Source organism: Poecilia latipinna, unplaced genomic scaffold (genome assembly GCF_001443285.1).
Source record: "Poecilia latipinna isolate Pla-1442-1.1 unplaced genomic scaffold, P_latipinna-1.0 Scaffold817, whole genome shotgun sequence".
NCBI classification, from domain to species: Eukaryota; Metazoa; Chordata; class Actinopteri; order Cyprinodontiformes; family Poeciliidae; genus Poecilia; species Poecilia latipinna.
In genome coordinates, this window is record NW_015113433.1 from 171,340 (window position 1) to 195,294 (window position 23,955).

Below are 23,955 nucleotides of genomic sequence, written 5' to 3' on the forward strand. Positions count from 1 at the left end.
GAAATTGAAATTGTTAAAATATATTAATATGCTTCTTTTTTTAAAATTTAACTCTTTATATTATGGAAAGACGGTCAAATCTCTAGTCAAGCAAAAACTTAGATTTTTAGGAGAGTAGCCGCTTATCAATTAATCAATAAGCTCAATCAACTTTAAATACATCATTAACTCATTAATTGATAACTTGTATCTCTAGCTTAGATGAAAGTATAGTCATGTGTTAGGATGGCCTAGTCAAAGTCAAAGTTCAAACCTGAATCTAATTGAGGATGAGTTGTGAATCAGTTTTACTGAATTTGAGCTACCTTGGAAAGAAGACTGGGAAATATAATTTCAGTTTCGGATGGGCAAAGCTGGTGGACATAAAGTATTTACTCAGGGTGGTTGTATGTAAATACATCACTTCATAAAATCATGAGGTTTGTGGACGTAATGTGATAAAATGTGAAAAATTTGGTATCTGTGCAATATATTATACATACCATGAAGGCAAACGAGGGTTTGCATAAATAATTTATCCCTGTTGCTGCTCTTGGAATAGTTTTGGATGGGACTGAAAAACAGCTTACAAGTTGAAGAGATATTACCGAGGTCTAAATTCAGTTTTCCTTTGGGGGCATCAGAGATGCGCGCTTCCTTATTGAGGTAAAACCGATGGCGAGAGAGGAGCCTCCACCACACATCACATGGTGACTTGCAGGAGCAGCAGTCAGGTTGGATGCAGTGGGTGCTCCGTGGGGAAAATGCCCACCACATCATGAAGTGATTCATGACACATGAAAATGTGCTGCCACCTGAAAGTGGAGCTCATTTTTTCCAGCTCCAGCTCTGCATGAGGCTCACTGGTCGCCACATCAGCGGGTTAACGGGGACCTCCGGAGCCAGCCCGCGTCCAGCGGGGTCTCTTCCTCTGCAGAGGCAGCAGGCACAGGGTCCTGGACGCTCTGCAGGAGCGGGGGGGTTATTTCTGGGAGTCCTTCTGCGTGTGCCAGGAGCAAAGTGGGGATTTTAGGATTTGATGAATCCACCTGCCGCGGCTCGGGTTTTCAAACGGAACTTCAGGCGAAACTTTGCAATGATGTGAAGATTTTATCCAAGGATGCGCCGACATCACGGAGGATTCAGTTGAACACGCGTTTTAGCAATGTTTTTGAAAGCCCGACGAGCTGTGAACTTTATTTTGTGGATCTTTAACTTTGTAATTTATTGGACTTGGGTTGAAGCACAGGTAAGAAACTGTCTGTTAAATGCCTCTGTTTTTCTTGAGCTATGGTAAAACCCTGTTTATATCTAAACAGCTTCATGGAAAATAGTCTTTATATTAAAAAAAATACAGGCAATGAGTCATCGGAATAAATAGTCTTCCCTCACAGCTGCGCCTGTATGGAGCTCTGAAACTGTCAAAATAAAGAAGAACTGGCATTAAAAATAGATACACAGCTAAGACAGTGCAACAAAGAGATTAATTTAAACATTTGGAGTGACTTTATTCTGTAAAATAATATGGCGTACAAAATTTAAAGTTAAAAATGTTGACATAAATGATTCAACAACATTCCTACTTACTTTCTTAAATGTCAGTTTTTTAGTCATTATTCATTTGTTTTTCTTTAAAATATTTTTCACACAATGTTAATATTTTTTAAGTATTTTATTCAGTATCGTTTCACATTTGTCTTCCCCATTTTTTGTACTTCTGTGGTGGACTAAAACCACTAAAATCAAGAAAAAAGACAGAGGCACTAAAATCTACTGCAGAAGATATAATAAACTATTCAAATTGTATTATATATGAAATATGACATACATTTTTTTCCCTAATTATTTGACATTTGATTTTGTATCTTATTTATTACACGCATGCTTTTACATACATTTATTTATGGAATTTTTTCCCCAGTTATTTAAGCATTTTTTCCTTTTTTCAGCTTTTTGTTAACTGATAGATTTATGGCATATCCTTCATAGATGCCATATAAAAAACAACTGTTGGACTTCATTTTGACAGTCATTTTTAATGAGAACTTTGAGACACATCTGCTAATCTTTAAAGCGTCTTTTCACATTTTTACATAGTCTTCTACATTTAACAAAAGCAAAACCCACTACCTACATTCGGAATCACAATATTTTGCTGCTATTTGTAAATTAAGCAATTACCTCAGAAAATCCAGTTCCAACTCATCTTACATTGTGCAAATGTAGGCTGTATATGGTAAAGCAACATATTCCTGCTTTTCCAGCTAAATGTTAGCTGGAGCTCAACCTTAAAAGAGTCTGAAGCCAAGTGCTTCTCTGAGGTACAGAGATAGCAGACACTGTCAGGTTGATTTATTTGGACACTGGTAGCAATGAGCTCAACAGGAAAAAAAAAACTCTCAGGACATTTGATGAATGGAAATTAGGCAAAATGGTGACACATGATGACATGTGAATCACTGGATTTTCTGCTGTATTAGTCACTGCCAAGAGAGCTATTGGAGAGGTTCAAAGTGGTTCTTTTAATCTGCAAATGGGTTGTCACTGTTTTTGCATAGGCCTTTTTGTTCCAAATCCTTTCATAATGAATGAAAACAATGCTCCTAAATATTACAGCAACGTTACATCAGGGGATATTGTCACTAAACAAATGTCAAATTGGTTAATAACCGAATAAAGGTCAAAATCAATACATAGAAATATCCTGTAAATAAATAGAGGAGACTCAATTTTAATCCAATAAACTTTGGAAAAGAGCATAAATGTATAACTTTTGGTTTTGCTTAATGGCAGAGAAAGGAATCAGTAGGATAACTTTGTGATTCCTACATGAATCACATGAATATAAAACTTTATTTTATGTTTGACTTTTGACATATTTCAGATAAATGTACACAATATACACATGTACACTATGTTTGATCCAAATTCCACTTTTTTCTATTTTTCTACTTTTTAAATTTGTTGAAAAGGTATATGTGTCTTGATATTGAAATTTATTTCCTCTAAAGAAATGATTTCAAAAACTGACCAGTTTCTCCTTGTTTCACTCAAAATCCATAGAGTAAAATTGGTGTGCACACCTAAAAGCATAGTTGCACACCTCAAATTAGAGAAATGCACTATACCACAGGATATTTAAAAAAATATTCAAAATACATTTAAAACAAATAAAACTTGTGTTCAATTTAATATTTTGTCTCTAACTTTTATAATATATATTATATTCTTCAGCCATACATTGGAACAGATGTAGTATTTCTGTATATTGTATCAAGAGGAACGTGTTCATCAGAACAAGACTAGATTTTAACAAACATCCTAAGTTGGGTTTTGAGGGGAGTATTTCACAAGATAAAGTCTTTTGAGCTTTGAATCATGCTTTAATGTTAGACGTATCACTGAAAGACATGGAGAAGAGTTGTTGTGATGATGTCATGAAGGGGGAGTGTCAGAAATAGTAGGAGGTCCTTAAAGAGACAGAGACTAATTTTAAGTAGTCAGATATGGCTATGATATAAAATTAAATTTTCTTTAAGTTGTTTCTGATATGTGAAGGTAACGTTGTGTCTTGAATGTTTTGGATTCTAAATATATAATACTGAAATATATAATACTCTCTTTTAAATTGCCCACTGAAAACTGGGTATAGATATACTTACTAATAAAGAACGTTTGAGTGGTACTCAACAACAAAACTCAGTTATAAAACCCTGGTTGACGCCATTAATCACCTTTTGTATGTAGGTGGGGTTTGCACACTAGTTAAACAGTCAGGCCATATTGGCGGACATACAGTATTTCCCGTCTAACTGATTGTACATTATATATTTGTTTGTCTGCATAGATTAGAAAGTTTGCTTACCAGCAGATGATCTCTGGCATTCTATAATTATTTTTTGCTCATTTACGTTCTCAGTGATTGATTAATTAATATACTCGGATTTCTCAGGCAAATCATCTCTAACCTTGCCTCCGCCAGATAGAAAATATTCACAGCTTCATCACCCTGGTCTTCCTCGGTCTGATTCCTACAGGTTGAGCCCACAGATTTAAACACATGGAAATATTTTATGAAAAGAAATCAGAAAACAAAGCAAATAGCTGAATAATTAACTGAAACCAAAGAGAGAGAGAGAAATGTAGCACAAATTGGAAGGAAAAACAAAAGTCAGGGCTGTAAATAAGAAATGATCTACTCTACAGAAAAACATGTTGCAGTCACGCTGTGGGTCTGCTTTGCTGACGCTGCTCCTGTAGGCACTGAATGCATGAAAGGCTTGTTGAAATCAATGGATTATGGACAGCAGAAAAACAAAAAGGTTTAAGGGTTAAGATGCTTTCTGAATGGTTTTCTGAGGTGTGTCAGCGTCTTAATTAGATTTAAACTTCTGAATGTCACTTCCATTTTGCACCGTTTCCATTATGTGTCTTTTTAGAAGTGTATTGTTCAAACTTTAACTTTCCAGTTATTATGTTGTAACACCCAAAGCAGTCAGAGGAATGGTATGAATACTGTTACAGTTACTGTTATAGTTTTCATACCCCTGAAACTCAAACATGTTTCTCCCCAATATAAACATAAACTTTACTGTATTTTGTTGGGAATTGATGTGACAGACCAACATAAAGTGGTGCAGAATTATGATGTGGAAATGAAATAATGTGTCTAAAAACTGTGGCATTTGACTAAATGCCTAAAAGCTGAGACTAAATTTAGCTAGAACAGGGCCAACCATCCATCTCGTGGATCTTTTGGTGAACATCTCAAAATTTCCGTCACACATTGTCCAGATTGCAGAGAACTCTGGGAGGAAAGCCAAACTGCATACCTCCTCTCAGATTCTGTGTTTCCTACCCGCATTTGGCAAATTCTTTACTTTCACCTCAAATACTTAAGTGAGAATTTGCGTTGTGTTGCCTCGCCTGCTTAAAGTCCATCTCTTGCTGTGTTTAAATTAATTTACAGTGTCCCTCTCCTCATCTTTGGGGAATTAACTTCCAGGATAAATTTTGTTTTTACAGGCAATTTAGGTTTTAAAACCAACTAGTTATTTCCCCAAATCTCCCTCAGAGGAACTTCATCCACATACAGCATGGCAGAGCTTTTTGCGCTTATGCTTTTCATCTCTGTTTGAAGCTGTCATGTTTTTTTTTCTTCAGGAAATGACTCCTGATGTGTTTTTGTTCCTTTTACTCCCCCCCCCCCCTCTACCTTTTTGGAGACCTTCCCAGCATGGCGGTGTAGAGCCATGGTGATAAAGCAGCAAATATTAGTTTGTGTTCAGATCTCTGGTACCTATCGGGAGCTTTTGTCGGTGGAACACCCCTTGAAAAGGAACTAAACTCCTGTGCAGTTTGTTTGGCTTTCTGAAGTTGGCTTGTAGGATGCAGGTTTATAGTTGAAGATAACTGCAGCATGAAAATAATTATTAGATGGAAAGAAAGAGCCTTTTGGAAGCTGTTAATATATAAATAATACCTACACCTTGCAAGTTGCACATATTGGAGATGTTTATGCCACTTGATGCTTTTAAGCTCATTTAAGAATGATCTATAGTGCAGCGTATTCTGGGGATAAACAACAACCAAAACAAATGCGCTAGTGGGAGAAAAGGCTTGAGGTCAAAAGAGATCAATGGATTACGCACAAAGAGAAATTCTACAACCACTAAAATTTGATGCCACTTCACTTTTATTTTCATTTGGTGAAGAAGCAAGTTGTGCTCGTGTGACGTTTCTGTCAGTAGTTCTTGGTACAGCGCCACCACAGGTAAGGAGGGGAACCGATTATTTAAAGGTTTTTGAATCGCTTGACACAATGGTAAATGGGCTGAACTTATATAGCGCTTTTCCAATCATTTTGACCACTCAAAGCGCTTTACACTAGAGTCACATTCACCCATTCGCACTCACACATTTATACACCGATACTCAGATCGGTAGGCAATTTGGGGTTAAGTGCCTTGCCCAGGGGCACATTGACATGTGGCAGGAGGAAGCTGGCATTGAACCTACAACCTTCTGATCACAAGACAACTACTCTACCCACAGAGCCACAGTATGCAAATGAACCACACCAGCTGAAAAGCTAGCAAATGTTTCAATTTTGGTCCCTCCCCAAAGCTTTAAAGTAGTTTGAAATATTTAATTACACAAGTTTCAAGTGTTTTGATCAAGATAATTAAATAGTTTATGAGCATTGAGTTTGATGAATAGTTAATATTAACATGCTTTGAACTGCATCAGTAGGCCAAGCCTTAGAAACTGTTCAAGATTAATTGATCTTCTGAGGTTTAAACAAACATAGCTTACGTCTGCATGGCAGTCATGTCTTAGGAGACCCTCCTGCTACATGGCAAACACCAAGAACAATAATGAGACCAAAGGGAGTGATGGCCTTAGCTTTGCCACATTTGCTGCTTCTAATTTCAGAAATCATTGAACCATTAATTGTGCTTTAGTTAAACATTACAGACAACTTTCTGTTATTATAGGAAATTACTGAAGAGTAATCGAAAGAACTGAGAAACGGTGACGCTTCATTCCAGGTCCTAAGCATCGTAGCAATAGTGCAGGAAACTATCAGAAGCATTAAGGCATGCTTGATCTACTTCATTTTCCACGGGTCTGTAATCTTGATTTAGCCCAGTTGTAATGTGACTTTCCAAGACATCCTGACAGGTGCTGAGAGCGGATGGATCAATAACGGCTTTCTTAAGATGTGCGGTATAAAGCTGAAAACCTACACAGAAGAAAATTAGGACAGTTTAAACAATTAACATGCCTCTGTATTACTGCAGAATGTCAAGATTTCGATAAGATAAAACTTCCTCATCTGTTCATGAGCTGGGATTCTTTTAAACACAGGTCTTGTACAAAGAGAAAGACTTGAGAAAGACACTACATAGACATGATTTCCAGGATTTTATCAGTGAAGTAGTCTTCACTTCTAGGGTTTAAACAGCTAAATGACATGGGTTTTACTTCAAGTGTGCAAATATCCATCCATATATCCAGAGTATTATGTAATTTCTACATGAAAAAGGTGTAAGAATCATGAACATGACATTTTTCTTCCCCTTATTGGAAGTCAGGTTGCAGGTGTAAGAGCTCAAAGCAAAGGTTTATGTATCCCTCTCCCCACTTACACTCTCCAGCTCATCATGGGTTATCCTAAGGTGTTCTCAGGGTCCCGCTGAGACTCCTCAAAGGGGGTTGTGACGGGGAAACAGCAGGTGTCCAGAAGGCATCCTTAACAGAACCATCTCAATTAACTCCCCCAATCTGTACCGCATCTTCTGGGTGATGGAGTTCCTCACCTTTTCTCCAAGGCAAAGATGTTTCTGTCTGTTGAGACATTCTGAGTTTAATTTGCTGCTGTGCTAAGATCATTGTTTTTTTTTAAGCACAAAATCATTCTTAGATAAGGAGATCTGGTCAGTTCTACTTTCATAATGAGCAGATGTGACCACATGTGCTGGAACTCTGTTTGGGTTGCTAGGTTTCCTGGGGTTGCTAGGTAACGGCGCAGTGCCTGCTGATCTGTGATCAGCATTCGGAAAGATTTTGGAATAGGTCAAACATTAACTTACTGGAAAAAACCGGCTAGGTGTTCTTTTTTTTTGTTCTTTTATTGTTAAGCGCTAGTGTTGTCAAAATTAAAGAGCTTCATAATGCGTCACATGTTCAAAAAGACAGTCTTTGGTAGTTGAAGATCACTTAAAAATGTACATTAAGGACTTCAAGAGGTTCTCAGTGAAGGATTGTAACCTCTGCAGCAGATAAATCATTCAGTTTTGTACCAAGTGAAATTACTGGAAAGACTGAGATGACACTTTGGGGCTGACATTTATGGTCCCTGGCAGGGAATATTAAGCCCTGGCATGCATCCTGTTTTTGAAAATTAGCCGTCAGTTTGACATTTTGGTGTCACAACTAAAATAAACCTCTCAATTCCACATAAAAGTCAAGACAGTGGTTTTTGTCAGGACAGACTACTTTATCTTTTATTATCATTTTCAATATGGAACGATGCTAATTTGGTGTGAATATCTTATTAACATCAACATCTGCTGCAGCCACATAGACACAATCAATAGAAAGATCATTTCACCTTAAAAAGCTTTCTACCTGTTTTGGATCAGTTGTTAGTGACCTCTATCCTCATCAGCACCCCTGGAAAAGATGCATGTACATTTTTATGATCTCAACTGCAAAATCCTTGTCTTTGAATTCCCCGTTGAATCCAAACTGGTTCTCTGGCTTTCCATCGGGCACCTTGTATTTCCTGAAGTGTTTTAACTTATCCATTAAGTTCATATATTAATGCTCATGCACTGCAGCAATACTCGTACTGAAAAAGACAACATTTAGCTTTCACTGCTGGCATACAATAGAGATAGTGGACTCCATTACATCCTATAGAACTGTAGTGCAGTTCTATACTTAATGCTGTCATGCTTCTATATAATTTATCAGAAATACAATTTAGTGTTGGCAATATTTTATAGTTATTTTCACTACTTGATGTTTTCCTACCCACTTGCTTGATTTAAAAAACAGTTTGCTGGTTGAAAATAGTGATGGAAAGTAAATAGTAAAAGATACATTATTTTAGCAGATCAGTGTCAAGGAGTTTTAGCGTCTCTGCAATCATTAAGCTTGAATAATTCATCTGGCATTGCATGCAATGCAATAAATTCAGCCACGCAAACAATTGTGAGAAACTGTTACTCATTTCTGACAGCAGAATATGGATGTGCATACTGTAGGTCACAGTGGTAGATTTATTCTTTTGTAATAAACGCTTGTTCTGAATACTAAGCAGCAATATTACTGCATAAAGTAGCTAAATTATAACATTTTATAGAACTGGACATGTTCTCAGAGGTAAAGATCACGATTTTTAAAATGAGAACTGTACTACTTTCTGATCTCTGTGCTCTTTTCTCAGTTTACAACATCTGCCCAAAGCAGATGCTGGATGTCCAGTTGTCCCAAATGTTATTAAAATGTTATGCAATGCTTCCAGTTTATTTACATATTATATTGACATGGGGTCAGAGAGCTGATCTTTCCGTTTGTGCTTTACAGATGGGGTTCGACAGTCCTCTGTCTGCACAGGAGCAGATGTTCATCCTGTATGAAGTCAAAATGCGGTGCTATCAGAACCTGTCCAGTATGGAACCAACAACCACAGGTACAAACACCAATCCATAAGTCTGCACAGTTTTAATCATCTGGACTCATTCTAACAACATTTGTATGAAGTGAATTTCTATAAATGAATTCATGAATCAGTCAGTTTACCTTTCAGGCTCTCTATTTGCCTGAACATAATCAAACTTTTATTCTTTTTTGAATTTTATTTTAGACTTTCTTGAGGTTTATTTATTATTTTTATGGGCTTTAGACTTTTCATTATTATTCATGTTCTTCCTTATTTTGTTGGTCTTACAGGTTCAGCTGGTCAGCAGTAGGAAAATAAATGTCACTTCTGAATTGGTTGCTTTGCAAAAGAAAGCCAATAGCATGTCAAGTATATTTTTGTCTTCAGTTTTTCAGCTACACAAGCTGCATTTTTTCTGTAGAATATTTCAACTATGCTGAGATTGAAGCATTACTTTCATATTTTCTCTATTTAGCATCATCCATTTATTCCCTCAGTTGTGGCCACTTTCCCAGCTCTTGTTCAGCTTTCTCCACAACAGGATGCTGCGACAATAGCGATTCACAGCGGGTTTAATGGGTCTGTGCAAAATGTGGCTTTTATTGTGCTGGACACAAGCTCATCTAATCATCATTCATTTAATTTAGCATCCTGTCTATTTATCCGAAAAAATGGCTCCAATCAGAGCTGTAATTTTATTTTAATTAAGCCTGTCGCTGTGAACAAAATTTTATTGTTTTAATTGTTACCTGAGCTTGATTTTTTTTAACAAGCCACAAAAAATATGGAAATCCTCAAGTCTTTATATTTTTCTAACTGGATAAAAAGAACTTAAATTACCCAGGAAAACATTCCAGGCTGATAAGTGGATATGGATCAGTGGATGTTTTTTTTCAATAATTTCATTAATGACCAGATAGATAAAAGTGTGACTTCTGTCTTCTCGCTGCAGATGAGGTGTGCCCTCCAGACTGGGACGGTCTTATTTGTTGGCCTCATGGCTCACCTGGGCAGATTATGAAGGTTCCCTGCCCAGCTTACATCTATGACTTCAATCACAAAGGTTAACAATCTTTCTCTTCTGTACCATCACCAGCAATGAATGTGAAACGCTGAAGGCAATGAGAAATTCAGAACCCTCTCTTTGCTGATATTCGGTAATGAAACCACTTTTAAGCCCGACACTTTGTGCTACAGTACCTCCTGAAATCTAAAAAGCAAATTTTGAAAAGATCCAGGGGTCTTGGATAAGATGAATGTTTTGTTCTTTTTGTTATTTAATGGATTTATCTACAAAGGGAAAGAAAACACTTAGCACAAAATTGCATTAAACCTAAAAAATTGGATTCCATAAAAGTCTTTTGAAGACATTTATGCAGCTTTTCTGTCATGCTGTGTGTGACAAAACATAGTGCTGGAATGACAAAAAAAAATCCACTATTTAATTAGACAATAAACTACAATAAAGTGAAAAAGTATGCTCTCCCATTAAGATTTATCCTTCTTTGGCTGATTGTCACACTTAGATGTTTCAGATCATTAAAATAATATTAGATAAATATACCTTCGACAAACACAAGAAAGGATCTTTTTAAAACACATTTTCCGATATAAAGGAGAAAATTGTATCCATAACAGTGAAGAAATAGTGAGAAAAAACCCCTATAAGGGTTTAATTTTTCATCATAGCACAAACAAATATGCTGCATAATTTCATATTAACCAACTCTGAATCTGCATCTGCACTAGGGGAGGAGTTATTGTGTAAAATTGACTTTTTAAGCTTTATATCATCAAAACATCTTAATGTGTTGCTTTATTTCCTTGATTAATGATTAAAAATCTTGGAATCTCTCGTGGCAGTGAGTCAGGGCTTGCTACTCAGCTCCTCCAGACTAGCGGCAGCAGCAATTAGTAAACACCTGGTGGAACTGAGTCTGCTGAGCTCATTCAGACTATTTCTCAGTCAAACATTCCTAAGAATGGCTGCAAGCTACATTAAGGCAGAGCAGTGTTGTGATGACATGTCAAAACCGGAGAAAGAGCAGAAGCTTCTTAAAGAGACAGAGGCCATAATTCTCTTCAGTCATGTTTGATGTATATGCAGCATTTTTATATCAACTGAAGGTAACGTTGTTACTTCATTGTGCAATAAGCATGGTAAAATAGCACAGTTGGTGTTATTTGTGTTAAGGTCTGTGTTATTTGTGCATTGAAAGGTCTTCTACAGTTCCTTTGCTGAATCATAGCAAACTTTTTTGTTTTTCACCCACGCAGCTGAAGTTTTGTAGTTGCGCTTGAAATAAATGTTCAGTTGCATGGACTCAGTTTGGTCAAGCTTTGGCTGCCAGGCATATAAGAATCTAGAGGGTTTTAGAGGTGTTTATTATCTACCTGGCATCATTTGCACCTTAGCAATGTGAAAAGACTTCCTAATGAAGCTTCTAATGTTCTCCTTTTGTAATTTATAGAGATCTAACAGAGGCACGTTACAAATCTGGGAAATATTTGCTGTGCAGTGCCTTGATTCCCCCAATTTTCTTCTTTATCTCCACACACTAATCCAGTTCTTCATACTGGGCATGCATGTGGTGACAATGGAGAGGAAAACCTCCCGTTTAACAGCAGGAAACCTCCAGCAGAACTGGACTAAATGTGAATCACCATCTAGGTAGACAGACCACACAAACAAAAAAGAAACAGAAGCACTGGTGTAGAAGTACCTTTCATGTTTAAGAAAAAGCAAAGGCTAAATGGCAGTAGTAACTTCTTTAGTAGTTTCAATTAGGTGAGAAGCACAGCTAAACAAAAATGGGATGAAAGAGAGCATTTATAGTTAGCCTCATCAGCTCAGCTGGTGGCTTTTAAACACTGACTGACAATAAATGATAGAATAAGTAGAAAAGCAGATAAAAGCAAACAAAAATATATTTTTTAATAATTTTATGTACTTATTCATACATGGATTTTTCATTCTGTACATCAGATTTTGTTACTTTTAAAGCAGTTGTCCCCAAATGCCAAAAATGTTTGAATTGAAGATGAGTAGGCAATCTGTATGTTGCAAATATTCTCTGGGAATGCACTGACTCGAGTCCACGTTTGCAGGACACGCTTACAGGAGGTGTGATGTCAACGGTTCCTGGGTCTTTGTGGAGCAATGGAACAAAACGTGGACCAATTATTCAGAGTGTCTACGGTTCCTTCAGCCCCTCAGCGATGAGGAAGCAAGAGCAAGTATTAATGTGGAACATAACAAGAATTTTTGTTAATATTGTCATTCAGAGAGCCTGGTGATTGCTCAACCCTTCAACAAAGGCTGCACCAGTGTTCACAGTTCATATGTAAAGCCTCAGTTCTCTTTTTTTCCCTTTCATTGCATGTTAGAAGAAAAGCAAACCTGTATAAATGCACTCTTTCTTCTCTGTGATGAAGTACCAAGTACCAAAGAAACAAACAAACTGTTCACAAAAGCATCGTAGCAAGGAACATTCAAATATGAAAGCTATGACCTAATCAAAAACTGATGAGGCAAAAGGAATAATCACAAAGACAGTCAGCTCCTTCACTCCAGTAAACAGGCATCATAGCTTGTTTATTCATCAAACCTTGATGATATGTGATGAACTACGACAAGGCTTTCTGGGAAATCTGAATTACAGCTTGGATGGGGGGATATTTTGGTCAGCTTTGCTGCTTAAAATGCAGTAAATAACTCTCTACCATTATTATGCACTTTATAAAACTTAGATTTGAAATAAACAGTTGACTATGTGAGTGGAATTCAATGTATTTATACAGAAATGGGAATGCGTCTTATATGTTATCTTTCTTTCTATGATAAATAAAAATAATATAACAGGGAAACCGATACGAGAACATTATATTGTTGCCAGCAGCAGCTCAGATGAAAAGTTTCATAGTTAAACTGAATGGCATCAAATATATTGCTTCAATGAAGAGTAAAAAAACTGAGAACATCAAGTTAAAAATTGGAAAAAAAGAGTAAATAATGGAAACCCCAGTGAGTAGAAGAAGAACGTAGCTGATTGAGTATTTTTCAATTGTAGTGACTAAAAAATGAATTTAGATTTCTGAGTCTCAGCTCAGTTATCAGTAAAATAATCTAATTTTTATTTTTTATTTTACAAATTTAATTTTTATCAGGTAGAAAACTCTTAACCTCCATTGATTTGATTGAAAAGCAAGTTATTTTGTTGTTTAAACTTTATTTCCTTACGTTTTTTAATGTATTAAGCAAAAAAATACATTTCTAATTATTTATTTTATTATTGTGATGTAAACAATGAAATAAAGGCATTAAGATTAGCTGAACAGACACAGAAACAAAATTAAATATGTTGATGTGCTTCATAAATGAGAAAGAAAGAGAAAAAGAAAGAAGGAAGAAAAGAAAGAAAGAGAGAAGGAAGAAAAAGCATGACACAATAAGGAGAAAAAAAAATTTGATTTTCACTTTGTGTTTTTGATTCTTTCTAAACATGCTCATATTTTCTTGTGTTTGCCCATTAACAGAAAGGCTTTAACTGATAGAAGAGGAGCAGAATAATAACATTAGGATGAATAGAGAAGTCTGCTGAATTTATGGCGTTTTCTTTATAACTTTGTAATTTTTCTGTTTTTATTATGTGAAGCACCTTGAACCGCCTTGCTGCTCAAATGTGCCACACAAATAAACATTGATTTGATTTAGATTTTTGATAAAAAAGGACGCAACCAACATATTTCCTTCCTGTAACGGTTAAATTAAACAAAGACAATCACAACAAAATACCTCCATTTTTATACCAGCTGTGTTCAACATTAACTTTCTGACTTCTAAGTTGTGTTTCAATGTTTTCACACTCAGTTTGACGTGTAAAGCAAAATACATTTCTAACATAATAGAGCTAGTAAAAATAAAAGGTTCTACATCCTTTGTGGACATGTACGCTTTTATGTAGTTGTTATGCTTTGTGACTCAGTGAGACATTTTAAGGCTTTGTGCCTTAAATGTCATCATCAGATGGTGTGACTGAAGGTCCACGGCACTCTCATCCATTTGGTTTTAACGCCACGCTTCACTGCTGATTTGGTACTTGAACTTCAAATCACTTTTTTTTTTCTCGACTTATGAACGCTCAGTTTCACTGCTTCTCTTAAACTGAAACAGTGCCACTTTAATTTTGACTGCCATTTATTTATTTGCTGAAAATTTAGATTCTGTGGATAAAATGAAAAACAGATAAAGCAGAAATGCTTTTGGAAGATCATGTTTTCCACCTTTTTATATTCAGTAAGCTGCACCAGCAACCCATGGTGTATGGAGAATATAATCTGCTATAAATAAACATCTTTAGGGAAAGAGATGGAGACTCCTTTTGACTTTATCACCAACATCTTTCAGGCTATTTTCCTCTGACCATTGGTTGGAAAAACAGGCTATTTCAGTTTTCAGACCATTTTTAGGCTTATTTGGACATTTTTATTTTACTGTGCTTGTGTAAGACTTGTTAAAGACTGTCTAGACGGTCCTGTGAGACATGCTTGTGTGTTTTCTATAGCAGAGAACTAAACGGCATTTTTTTTTTCTCCCTGCATGTTCACAGCGAGACTTCTTTGAGCGGCTGTATGTCATGTACACCACCGGCTACGCTGTGTCCTTCAGCTCTCTGCTAGTGGCCATCATGATCATTGGATACTTCCGGTAAGAAGAGATACTTCCTGTATTCTTATAAACTGGTTAATGACTAGTTAAAATGATCACAAACTAATTTGTTGCACATTTTATAGAACTACAAATACTTGGCAACAAGTGACAGTTTGAGGTCTTTTGAAACAATTGCATCATTTAATCCTCGACAGCCCTTCGGTTCCACAAGTTATCCAACGGTTTTGAAAAGTTTTTTGACAACGGTGACAGAAAAAAAAAAGGGGTATGCGTTTGCTCACAAGTCTTATATGTCTGAACCAGCTGGTGGAAATAAAAGCAGGTGAAAAATAATAATAAACTGACTGACATTTTAAACCCTTGGGGATTCAAAACTGACAGTTTTTGTGTTTTCATCGTATGAGTCACTCACTCTCAGCACAAAAAATGGACTGTAGTTTGTTATTTTAACAATTTTTGAGAAGACCTCTTCTATAAAAGGTAATAGGTTACCCAAAGGGAAGCACTTCAGCAATGCTCCCCAGGTGGCAAGGGGTGGTTTGATCGTTAATATTATGCCTCTACTCAGTTATTCTGCACACATTTTTCACAATGTAGACATTCAGCAGCTTCACCCAAGCGCTTGATATGAAAAGCCACAGCGTCTTCAAAAGGGAACAGCACAAATCAAGGAGCTCTCCAAACAAACTCAAGGACAAAACTGTGAAGAAGTGCAGCTTTATGTTTGCTCGTAAACATGAAGAAAATGAGAAAAGCCTTCAGGGCCCATTAACTCTGTCTTTTGGGAAATAAAAGAAAGTCCAAATGAAAGTCCACAAATGAACAGAGAAAACAAAAATATATCACTGAAAATGAATTGCGAGAAGAAAAAAGTCATTCTTACACTTCAAGAAAACAAAACAATGTAAGTCTGAATGGTCAGATTAGACAATTTAGTCTGTTGGTCAATCAGAATAAGATATTTCAAGACATTTACTAAAAAATAGTTTAAAGATAGAGCCGTCATTTCAGTGATGAGGCAGGAAACTGTGAGATCCCACTGGATGTTTGTAGGAGCTTTAAATGTCAAAACCCAATGGATTATAGAACAGATGAGTGATATTTGTTTTCTGTTACATCACTTCCAAAAGCAGTGTTTGCACTCAACCCTGTGTTGGTCTTCAAATAGCTGCTGCTGTGCATTGTGGGATACGTAGTGTGGTTGTCATCCACAATACATAACCAGCTGGCAGGCATTTAATGATGGATATATTTATATTTCCAGTCAAAGTAAATATGTTGGTAAAAATAAGAGTTGCTTAAACCTAAATCTGTCATGTGTATGAATAATTTTAATCACAAACCCAGACATGTCTTAAAACCTTGTAATTAATACCTAATAGATTCCTGTACATTGTTAAAATAATCTACTTTCATTTGTTTAATATTGTGAAATTGTTTTAAGGAATTTTCTCATTTAGACTGTAGAATATGTGTATTTGCAGATTTAAAAAAAAAAAAACAATCATAGCACTCTAGAAATGTTTGCACGTTTCACGTAAAGGTTTTATGCTGAACCTTCAATCTTTAAAGCTTCAATATAAAATTTTAACCAAAAATCCTATGAGTGCTTCTAACTACTTCTCAAACCTTGGACATATACTAGAGCCAAGAAACCATGTTTGAATCAAGAGATTTAGATGTAAAAATGCCAGAAATAAAAAAACAAGACCAAATCGACACTTTTTAATTCTTCACTTTGAGTCACATCTGTTTGTTGAACTCCAAGAAAATATGAGCCTGAAAATATTGTCACAAAATGTGTCTAACACAACAAATTCTGGTTACTAATTTATTTTTATTAACATTCTAATGTGAAAAATCCTTGAAAAACTTCTACATCAACTTTTGATTTCCTATCACACATTTTATTGTCATTCACACAAACATTCATAAAGTCGTTCGAATAATTTCCTGCTGAAAACTCATCATAAAACAACCATGACCTTACAAGGTATGGAAAAGGCCTTCTGAATCTTTTCACATTGTACGAGTTTATAACTACAAACTGTAACATGCATTTTATTGGGACTCTTTGTGACTGACAAAAGAATCCCAAACACAACGGTGCATAATTGCGAAAAAAAAGAGAAAAATTATACAAGTACAAATCAGTACAAACACTAGACTTCAGTCAAACCTGATTATTAAACTGAGTTGGCTTGTTAGCTTTTCTCTGAAGTTTGGTTATTTTTTTTAAAAAAGGAATCGTAAAAACCAATAAACAGAGCAAGAAGGTGGGGGAAGAACGTTATGGAGAGTTTAGAGCAGAGTTAGGTTTAGAAACAATATCCCAAGTTGTACATTTTTCAATTCCTCTTCCTTATTAGAACAGTTTGACACAGCAGCAAAAATAAATGTTTATCCACCTAAACTGACGGGCCAGATAAGCAGAGCCGTAAACAGAGAAGCAGAAAAGAGACTTTTGGTAACTCTGAAGTTTGAGACTCTGTTGTCAAGACAACCATCAGCACACCAAAAATCTGTCCTTTACGAAATAATCAAATATTTTATGCCGTCAGTTTGGCATAAAATGATCAAGACTACAACAAATATAAAGTACTAACACAGTACTTTATACTACTATAGCATAAAGTACAGATTTTTCCGCTTATAACAAGACATTTTTAATGTTTTAAAGTTAAAAAAAAAATCTGTCAGCAGAACTTCTACTTTTTAAAAATTTCCGAGAATTATTCACTTATAACAAACTTATTTACCTTGATAAAATGTTACTTTTAAGTTATTTTGTCATATTTTAAGTTTGCTAAGGTATTTGCACTAACTAGACAGAAACTAGACAAAAAATACTTGATAATATTATTTTACAGCGAACTTGTGAATTCTCATTTATGTTTCTCAAAAAAAAAAGTAATTTATAACAATACCTTTTCCAGATAACTTTAGATGCTTTTGGAAATGTATAATGAAAGCTTATCTTATCTTGGCAGATAAGATTTATCTATAAAAACTTGGACTGTTCTAAAAAAATCTTCTTTCAAGTTCTTGATGTGTCTATTAAAATAAAAAAACAACTAATGTCAGAACGTTTAAATGCACAAACAATATGAAATAAAGTACAAGAGCTTTCAAACTATGATGTAATATTTTTTATGATGAGATTTTATTCAAACACATTCAAAGATTTTAACCATTGTATTCTTTCTTTTGCCTTTTTTAGAGTAGGTGATATTCATCCTTACAATAAACTCTCCTGATTTGAATGGCAGCATCTTTGCGACTGGTCTTTGAGTTTGTATCAGAAACTTCAGTCAAAAACATGCACACCTCAAAACAGGAATAAAGGAAGGTGATCAGACGTGCATTTCTGATAAAGACCACAGAGCATAAATTCTGCATGAGTTGCTGCTGCGTTTTCAAAGGGCCGTCAAGCCGCCTTTTGACAGAGGTCTCACATCTGCCGTGTTTGACTCAACAAAGCAACGTGTAAATCTTTGATCTTTACAAACCTCTTACAGTATTCATTGCTGTTTGCCAGTTTCCTGTTGTAGTGTGAATATTCCCTCGTCGCCAATGCAAAGCTTTACTTCAATTGCAGCACGGTATCCTGTGCAAGCTTTAAGTACTCGACAGCATAGTTTTGTCATTATTGGATAGATGTCGGCATTATAATTTCAGAAATAGATGATGACTTTTTTTTACCTATAGGTCAAAATGATGGACAACCAAAACATCTAGCCTCACCTCTGCTTTTACTGCACTGCTGAGTCAAGTTGTAGTCCGTGACTGATATGGAGATTAAGAAGTCACATTTAATGTCATACATAATCACAAAGGATCGAGCAAAGCAGTTCTCCATGAAGGCAGAAGGAAATAATTTTACACACTTTGCATTAATATACTTGAACAGCAAAAGAAATCTACAATTGATTTTTTTTATTCTTTACATATGTTTTGGAAGGGGTTTATTGACTTTTTTTTTTTTTTTTGCAAAATTCTTTGCAAATATTTCTAAAGCAGAGCCACATAACTGTGAAATCCTGGAGGGACTGAATGAGATTTTTTAAGAATAATCCTGATTTTCAGGACTATTTTCAGCTCTCCTCCCAGTCCTAGCATCTCTGCCACTATAGAAATGCTCTTGGTGTGTGTATCAGTGAAGGAAGATCCCCTTCTACTGGCAGAGCATGAATGCATGAAGCACACATTTTGCATTCAACCAGGCCTTATTCACAACCTGCAGATGTACTGGGATTTTCATGCACAAGTACTTCTCATGTTTACTGGAAATGGCCAGTAAAAGAGAAAAAAAATACAGTGAGCTGTGAAAATCACACCATTTGACATTCATGTCTGTAAAGAGCAGGAAAAAGAGTTTAGAATTTGAACAGTGTCACAGAAATTGGACATTAAACACATTAAAGAAATGTTCCTGGTCTGAAGCGGTATGATTTTAGGGTCTGAATTTGGTATAAACAACTTGAAAACATGGACTCATGCTGCCTATTATCAAGGGTTCAGGCTGGTAGTGGTAGTGTAATTGTATGGCGGGTGCTGTTGTGGCATTTCTTTTGGATTCCTTAGTGTAACCCAGATACTTCCAACAGGATAATTTACCACTTCAAAAACCTTATATCATGTCAGAGTAGTTTCTAAAACATGGCAGCAAGTTTACTGTACTGAAAAGGTCTCCATGGTTGCCAAATCTCATCTGCCCACATATCCTTATAGACTGAAAACATCTTACATTTATGTATCTAAACATAAGACCTTAAAAAGTTTTAAATTCATTGAGAAATAATAATAAGATTGCTAGCTGGCTTAATCACAACTCCTAAATTTATTTATTCTCACTTAATATTTTCTATGTGGTTTAAGTTTTTGCATTGACTCAAATCTTTGAGTCATGCGCAGACATCTTCACTGCGTTCTGTGACTCGAGGTGTTTGCGGCTGTCGTAGCTGCTGCTAGCTAGTTTATTAGCAAGAGCAAAGCTAGCTCGCACTTTTACATCCATGTTGGCTGTGTGCAAATGTATTGCCAGTTGGCTGGACAATGTCCGTATTTGTCATTGGCACACTTTTGTTGCAAACCCATACAATTTATTTATTAGGTCTTAAATTCCACTTATGGTAAAAAGGTCTTAAAAAGTTGTAAATTTGAGTTGGTGAGACATGCAAGAAACAGGAAGAATTAAGGCAGATGTGCCTCATAAAGTGGTGAGTTCATGTTGAGTCTTCATTAATAATTCAGACTATGATGGATTGGAAAAAGGCCACATCCTATTCTCTTTCTAAAGATTAAGTGCATCAGTTTGTTGCGTAGCTATTTCACCCTGAAAAATAATGTTTCCAATTAATCTTTAAAAGCTCAAAATTCAAACGACAGTCATGCCTATGATGGATTTATGTGAGCCTCTGATTGCAGCTGTATACTGTTGAATAGTAATTAGGCCATCGTTGCTAATTAAGGACTGCAATCAGGTTTTAGTCATTTTTTTTATGTGAAAGCCTTCATTGTAAACATTGTCATCTTCAGCCCTCAAAATGATGAGTGGGCCACTCATTGAATCGGAGTTGACTCTGCTCTTTTATGCTAATTCAGAGCAGCATGAGCAATACAGGAGCTGGTTAGAACGATAAACCTGTCGGTGCCTGATACTTCACTTCTGCAGTCACTGAGAGCAACAAAGCAGCCTTTAAATCTGAAGTGTGTGGAGTTTCTCTGTTGGCTCCTATTGTATAAATACTGCAAGAGCAACCATGTGTCAAAGCTGAGTCCCATATGTACAATAAGTTGGCTTACGGTGTCCCTGACAATTTCTTCCTCCCTAGTTTATCTTGCAATTTTTTGCTTTGAAAAACTGAGTTACATCCTTGGGCTGCAGCTCTCGTCAAGGTAGTGCTGGATTACTGAAAAGCTTTTTACTGTATGAAGGGAGCTGATCTGATGTTCAGCAACTACTTATGTTGAAGCCAAGGTGGACCTTATATGAGAGACCCTTTAGACTGTATTTGACAAAAGAAACTGCATATATTCCTTTTTTTTACCACTTGTTAATACAGAGTAAAGAAAATAATTTCTAAATATCTGATAAATGTCATGGCTTTTAGTTGGAGTTCTGGGTCATACAACTGTATAGAAAGCCAGATAAAGCATTTACGTTGCTTTTGTATAATGTTCCTGGTTTTTCAGCCCTCCATACTTATAATGGAGATCTGAAATTAGTTATTTGTTTTTCCATAATGATTAACTGTAACTCCTCTGATCCTGGCAGGCGCCTTCACTGCACCAGAAACTACATCCATATGCACTTGTTCGTTTCCTTCATGTTGCGGGCTGTCAGCATTTTTGTGAAGGACAAAGTTGTCTATTCGAGTGCCGGATTGCAAGACTTTGACTCGGCCCTGCTGGATAACCTGAAAACAGTGAGCATTTCATCACTCGACAAGTCCCAGTATGTAAGTATCAAGTCGTCTTCTTGAACGTTTTCTTGTAAAATTTGTTTTAAAATTGCTAAAACATTCATCTCCTTGTCATGGCTCTCTTGTAATGAGAGACCAGGTAAAAGGCCAGTGTCTGTATTTTCTGTAGCAGCACAGAAAAACAGATTCTGAACTTGACCTCATTTTAAAAAGAAAAAGCAGATTTGGCAGTTGTGGCAAAGAAAGTAAGAGCGCTCGAGCTGCACATTCTGGTTTATAATTACAGTTGTCAAGCTATTCTTAGCATGTCTGTCAAATTACTAATTAGAGTTTGTTAAACTCATGATACTTTATCAGGAACAAGAAATCAGAAAGTATAATATTCTGTGCTAATCACATTTGCATGAATATTTATGTTAACAAAATGTATCTATTTTTTATTACTTTGTTCAGTTTAGAAGTGTAGATTTCTCTAACATTTATCTGAATTTCTGTTTAAAATGCACAAATGTTTTGGGTTTCCTTTCATTAGCTTATTAAAATCAGAATCATGAAGCATAGATATATAAACTTTAGAGGAAATAAAATAAGAATAAAGGAACATCCATGCTGTTAAGCAAAGACCTTAAAGATTTGCAACATGTGGAGACAAGGATAAATATAACTGCATATATTCTGGGTACTAATGAAAGCTAAAGTGTTTCTTTGTTTGTTCTGACAGCAGGAGCATCTCACACATTTAAGTGAGCACAAACTCAGATTCCAGCATGCTGGCCCTGTTTCTGTTAACATATTAAAAGAAAAGGGCGATAGAGAGAATAAATGCATAACAGGATCAAAGAGAAGTTTGCAAAATTGGTCCAACCATTCATCTATCTAATGTTGTTTTCCACCTGTTCAAATGTTGTTTAATCATTTACAATCTGCACACAGGAGTAAGTTTAATTTTTACCAAAGCTAAGTGTAATTATTGACTTCATCTGGTAATCTGCAATTTAAATGCAATCACTTTAAAACATTGAAACATAAAAGCTGCTTAATTTAATGGTTTTGATTATAAAGTGTGATTCATGGATGCAAATAAAATTATATTTTGATTTTATTCAAAAAGAAGTTAATTGGATAATTCTCACTTTTTTTAATGGGCCACAAGTGTGACGACAGGGTCGTTGTAAGTCAAAGCAAGAAAGTTATATTTTAATTTTAAAAAACTTGTGAAAAGTATTGATTTATGTTATGCAATCTCGGATCTACAACATGCTGAGAAAAATGAGTGGTTGTTTGCCATTTTTCATTGTTGCAAATCTTTTCTCCACCGTCAACCCATGCATAAATATATTAAATCAATATCTTCAATGACAAATGGTGATATTGAACCACAGTGGATTTACAGAACAGTCTGGCTTTGGCATTTCTGAGTTTGTAGAAGCAGAATAAAAGTACACTTTACCGTTAAAAACCTTTTCCTCCATTGTATGCTATTGTACTTGATATTTGTATTTCACATGGAGTAAAATTCAATTTGTGACTCAAAAAATCTCTTCATCTTTATTAGATAAAGTTGACAACAGCCTATTTAAAAAACTGTGCACACTCAGCATTCTGCACAATGAAAGTAAATAAAAAGCAAACAAATTATAGCTTGGAGTTTTTTTTATTTGAATTTCTGATCTGCATTGATAAAAAAAAAAAGTTGAACCGAGACAGCTCAGATTATTTATTGAACTTTACTTTGTCACTATTGATTTAGAGCAACATATGCCTGAAGGTATGCTGCACTTCCATTATAAGACATGTTAGAAAAATAAAGATGCATTCTGAGGTGATGTATCTGCACTTCATGTATTTACATGGAAAGTCAATATTTGTAACCATCTGGCTCCAACTGTTATACATTATAGATAAGATGATGAAATATGTCATCTGGGGAAGCTCAGAGTGCAAACAGTGTTCAATAAAATGAATTAATTAAAGATTTTTCATCTGATCTCAATGCCTAATGGACTTTTCTCTGTGGAGGATATCAGAGCATGGATGGATGGATGGATGGATGGATGGATGGATGGATGCATGGATGGATGGATGGTGTTACTGTATGACAAATGCCTGTCATATAACTAGAAAACCATAATTGTGTCTACAAAGCTCTAAACATGATTTTTATAAACAAACTTGCGACATCCGGGTTTATGTAGAAGTAAACACTCCATATTTGTTGCTGATGCTTATTTGCTACAATAGCCTTACAAAATAATTACAGCTCATTTTTTATTTCGTCTTCATTTAAAGCACTGGTTACCAAACATTTTTGCAGACACACAGAGTTTAAAGTACTCACTAGTAGTAATAAAATCAGATTTTATCAAAATTGAAAGCACAAGATACACTTGGACACTCCTGATTTACAGACTTAAAGGAGCAGTATTATGTAAATTTGACATTTTTGAGCTTAACATCATGTATAATGTTATAATGTTTTTCCCTCATCAAAAACATATCTGGAGTGTTGAATTGATTCTTTCACGCATGCTTGAGAAATTCTTTAATCTCCATTGTCGACCATTCAGTTGTGAAAAACAAATGGCTGGACTTAGCCCCGCCTTCGAGGTGCAGCTCCACCTTGTGGCTGGAGTTTCCAAGCAGCTGAGATCAGTTTCAAAGTGTTAAATCATATATATATATATATATATATATATATATATATATAT

At 35.6% G+C, this 23,955-nt stretch overlaps 1 protein-coding gene across 1 annotated transcript in view; it reads left to right on the plus strand.

Annotated features, from left to right (window-relative positions):
- Positions 1 to 655: 655 nt before the first annotated feature.
- The window catches only part of pth2ra (parathyroid hormone 2 receptor a), a 56,276-nt gene continuing 32,976 nt past the window's right edge, over positions 656 to 23,955 (plus strand). The window contains exons 1-7 of the mRNA XM_015047261.1: positions 656 to 1,228; positions 9,076 to 9,181; positions 10,104 to 10,214; positions 12,260 to 12,384; positions 14,761 to 14,858; positions 21,100 to 21,297; positions 23,815 to 23,909. Of these exons, the coding sequence (XP_014902747.1) occupies positions 1,145 to 1,228; positions 9,076 to 9,181; positions 10,104 to 10,214; positions 12,260 to 12,384; positions 14,761 to 14,858; positions 21,100 to 21,297; positions 23,815 to 23,909 (817 nt within the window). The 5' untranslated portion in view covers positions 656 to 1,144. The remainder of the gene's footprint in view (positions 1,229 to 9,075; positions 9,182 to 10,103; positions 10,215 to 12,259; positions 12,385 to 14,760; positions 14,859 to 21,099; positions 21,298 to 23,814; positions 23,910 to 23,955) is intronic.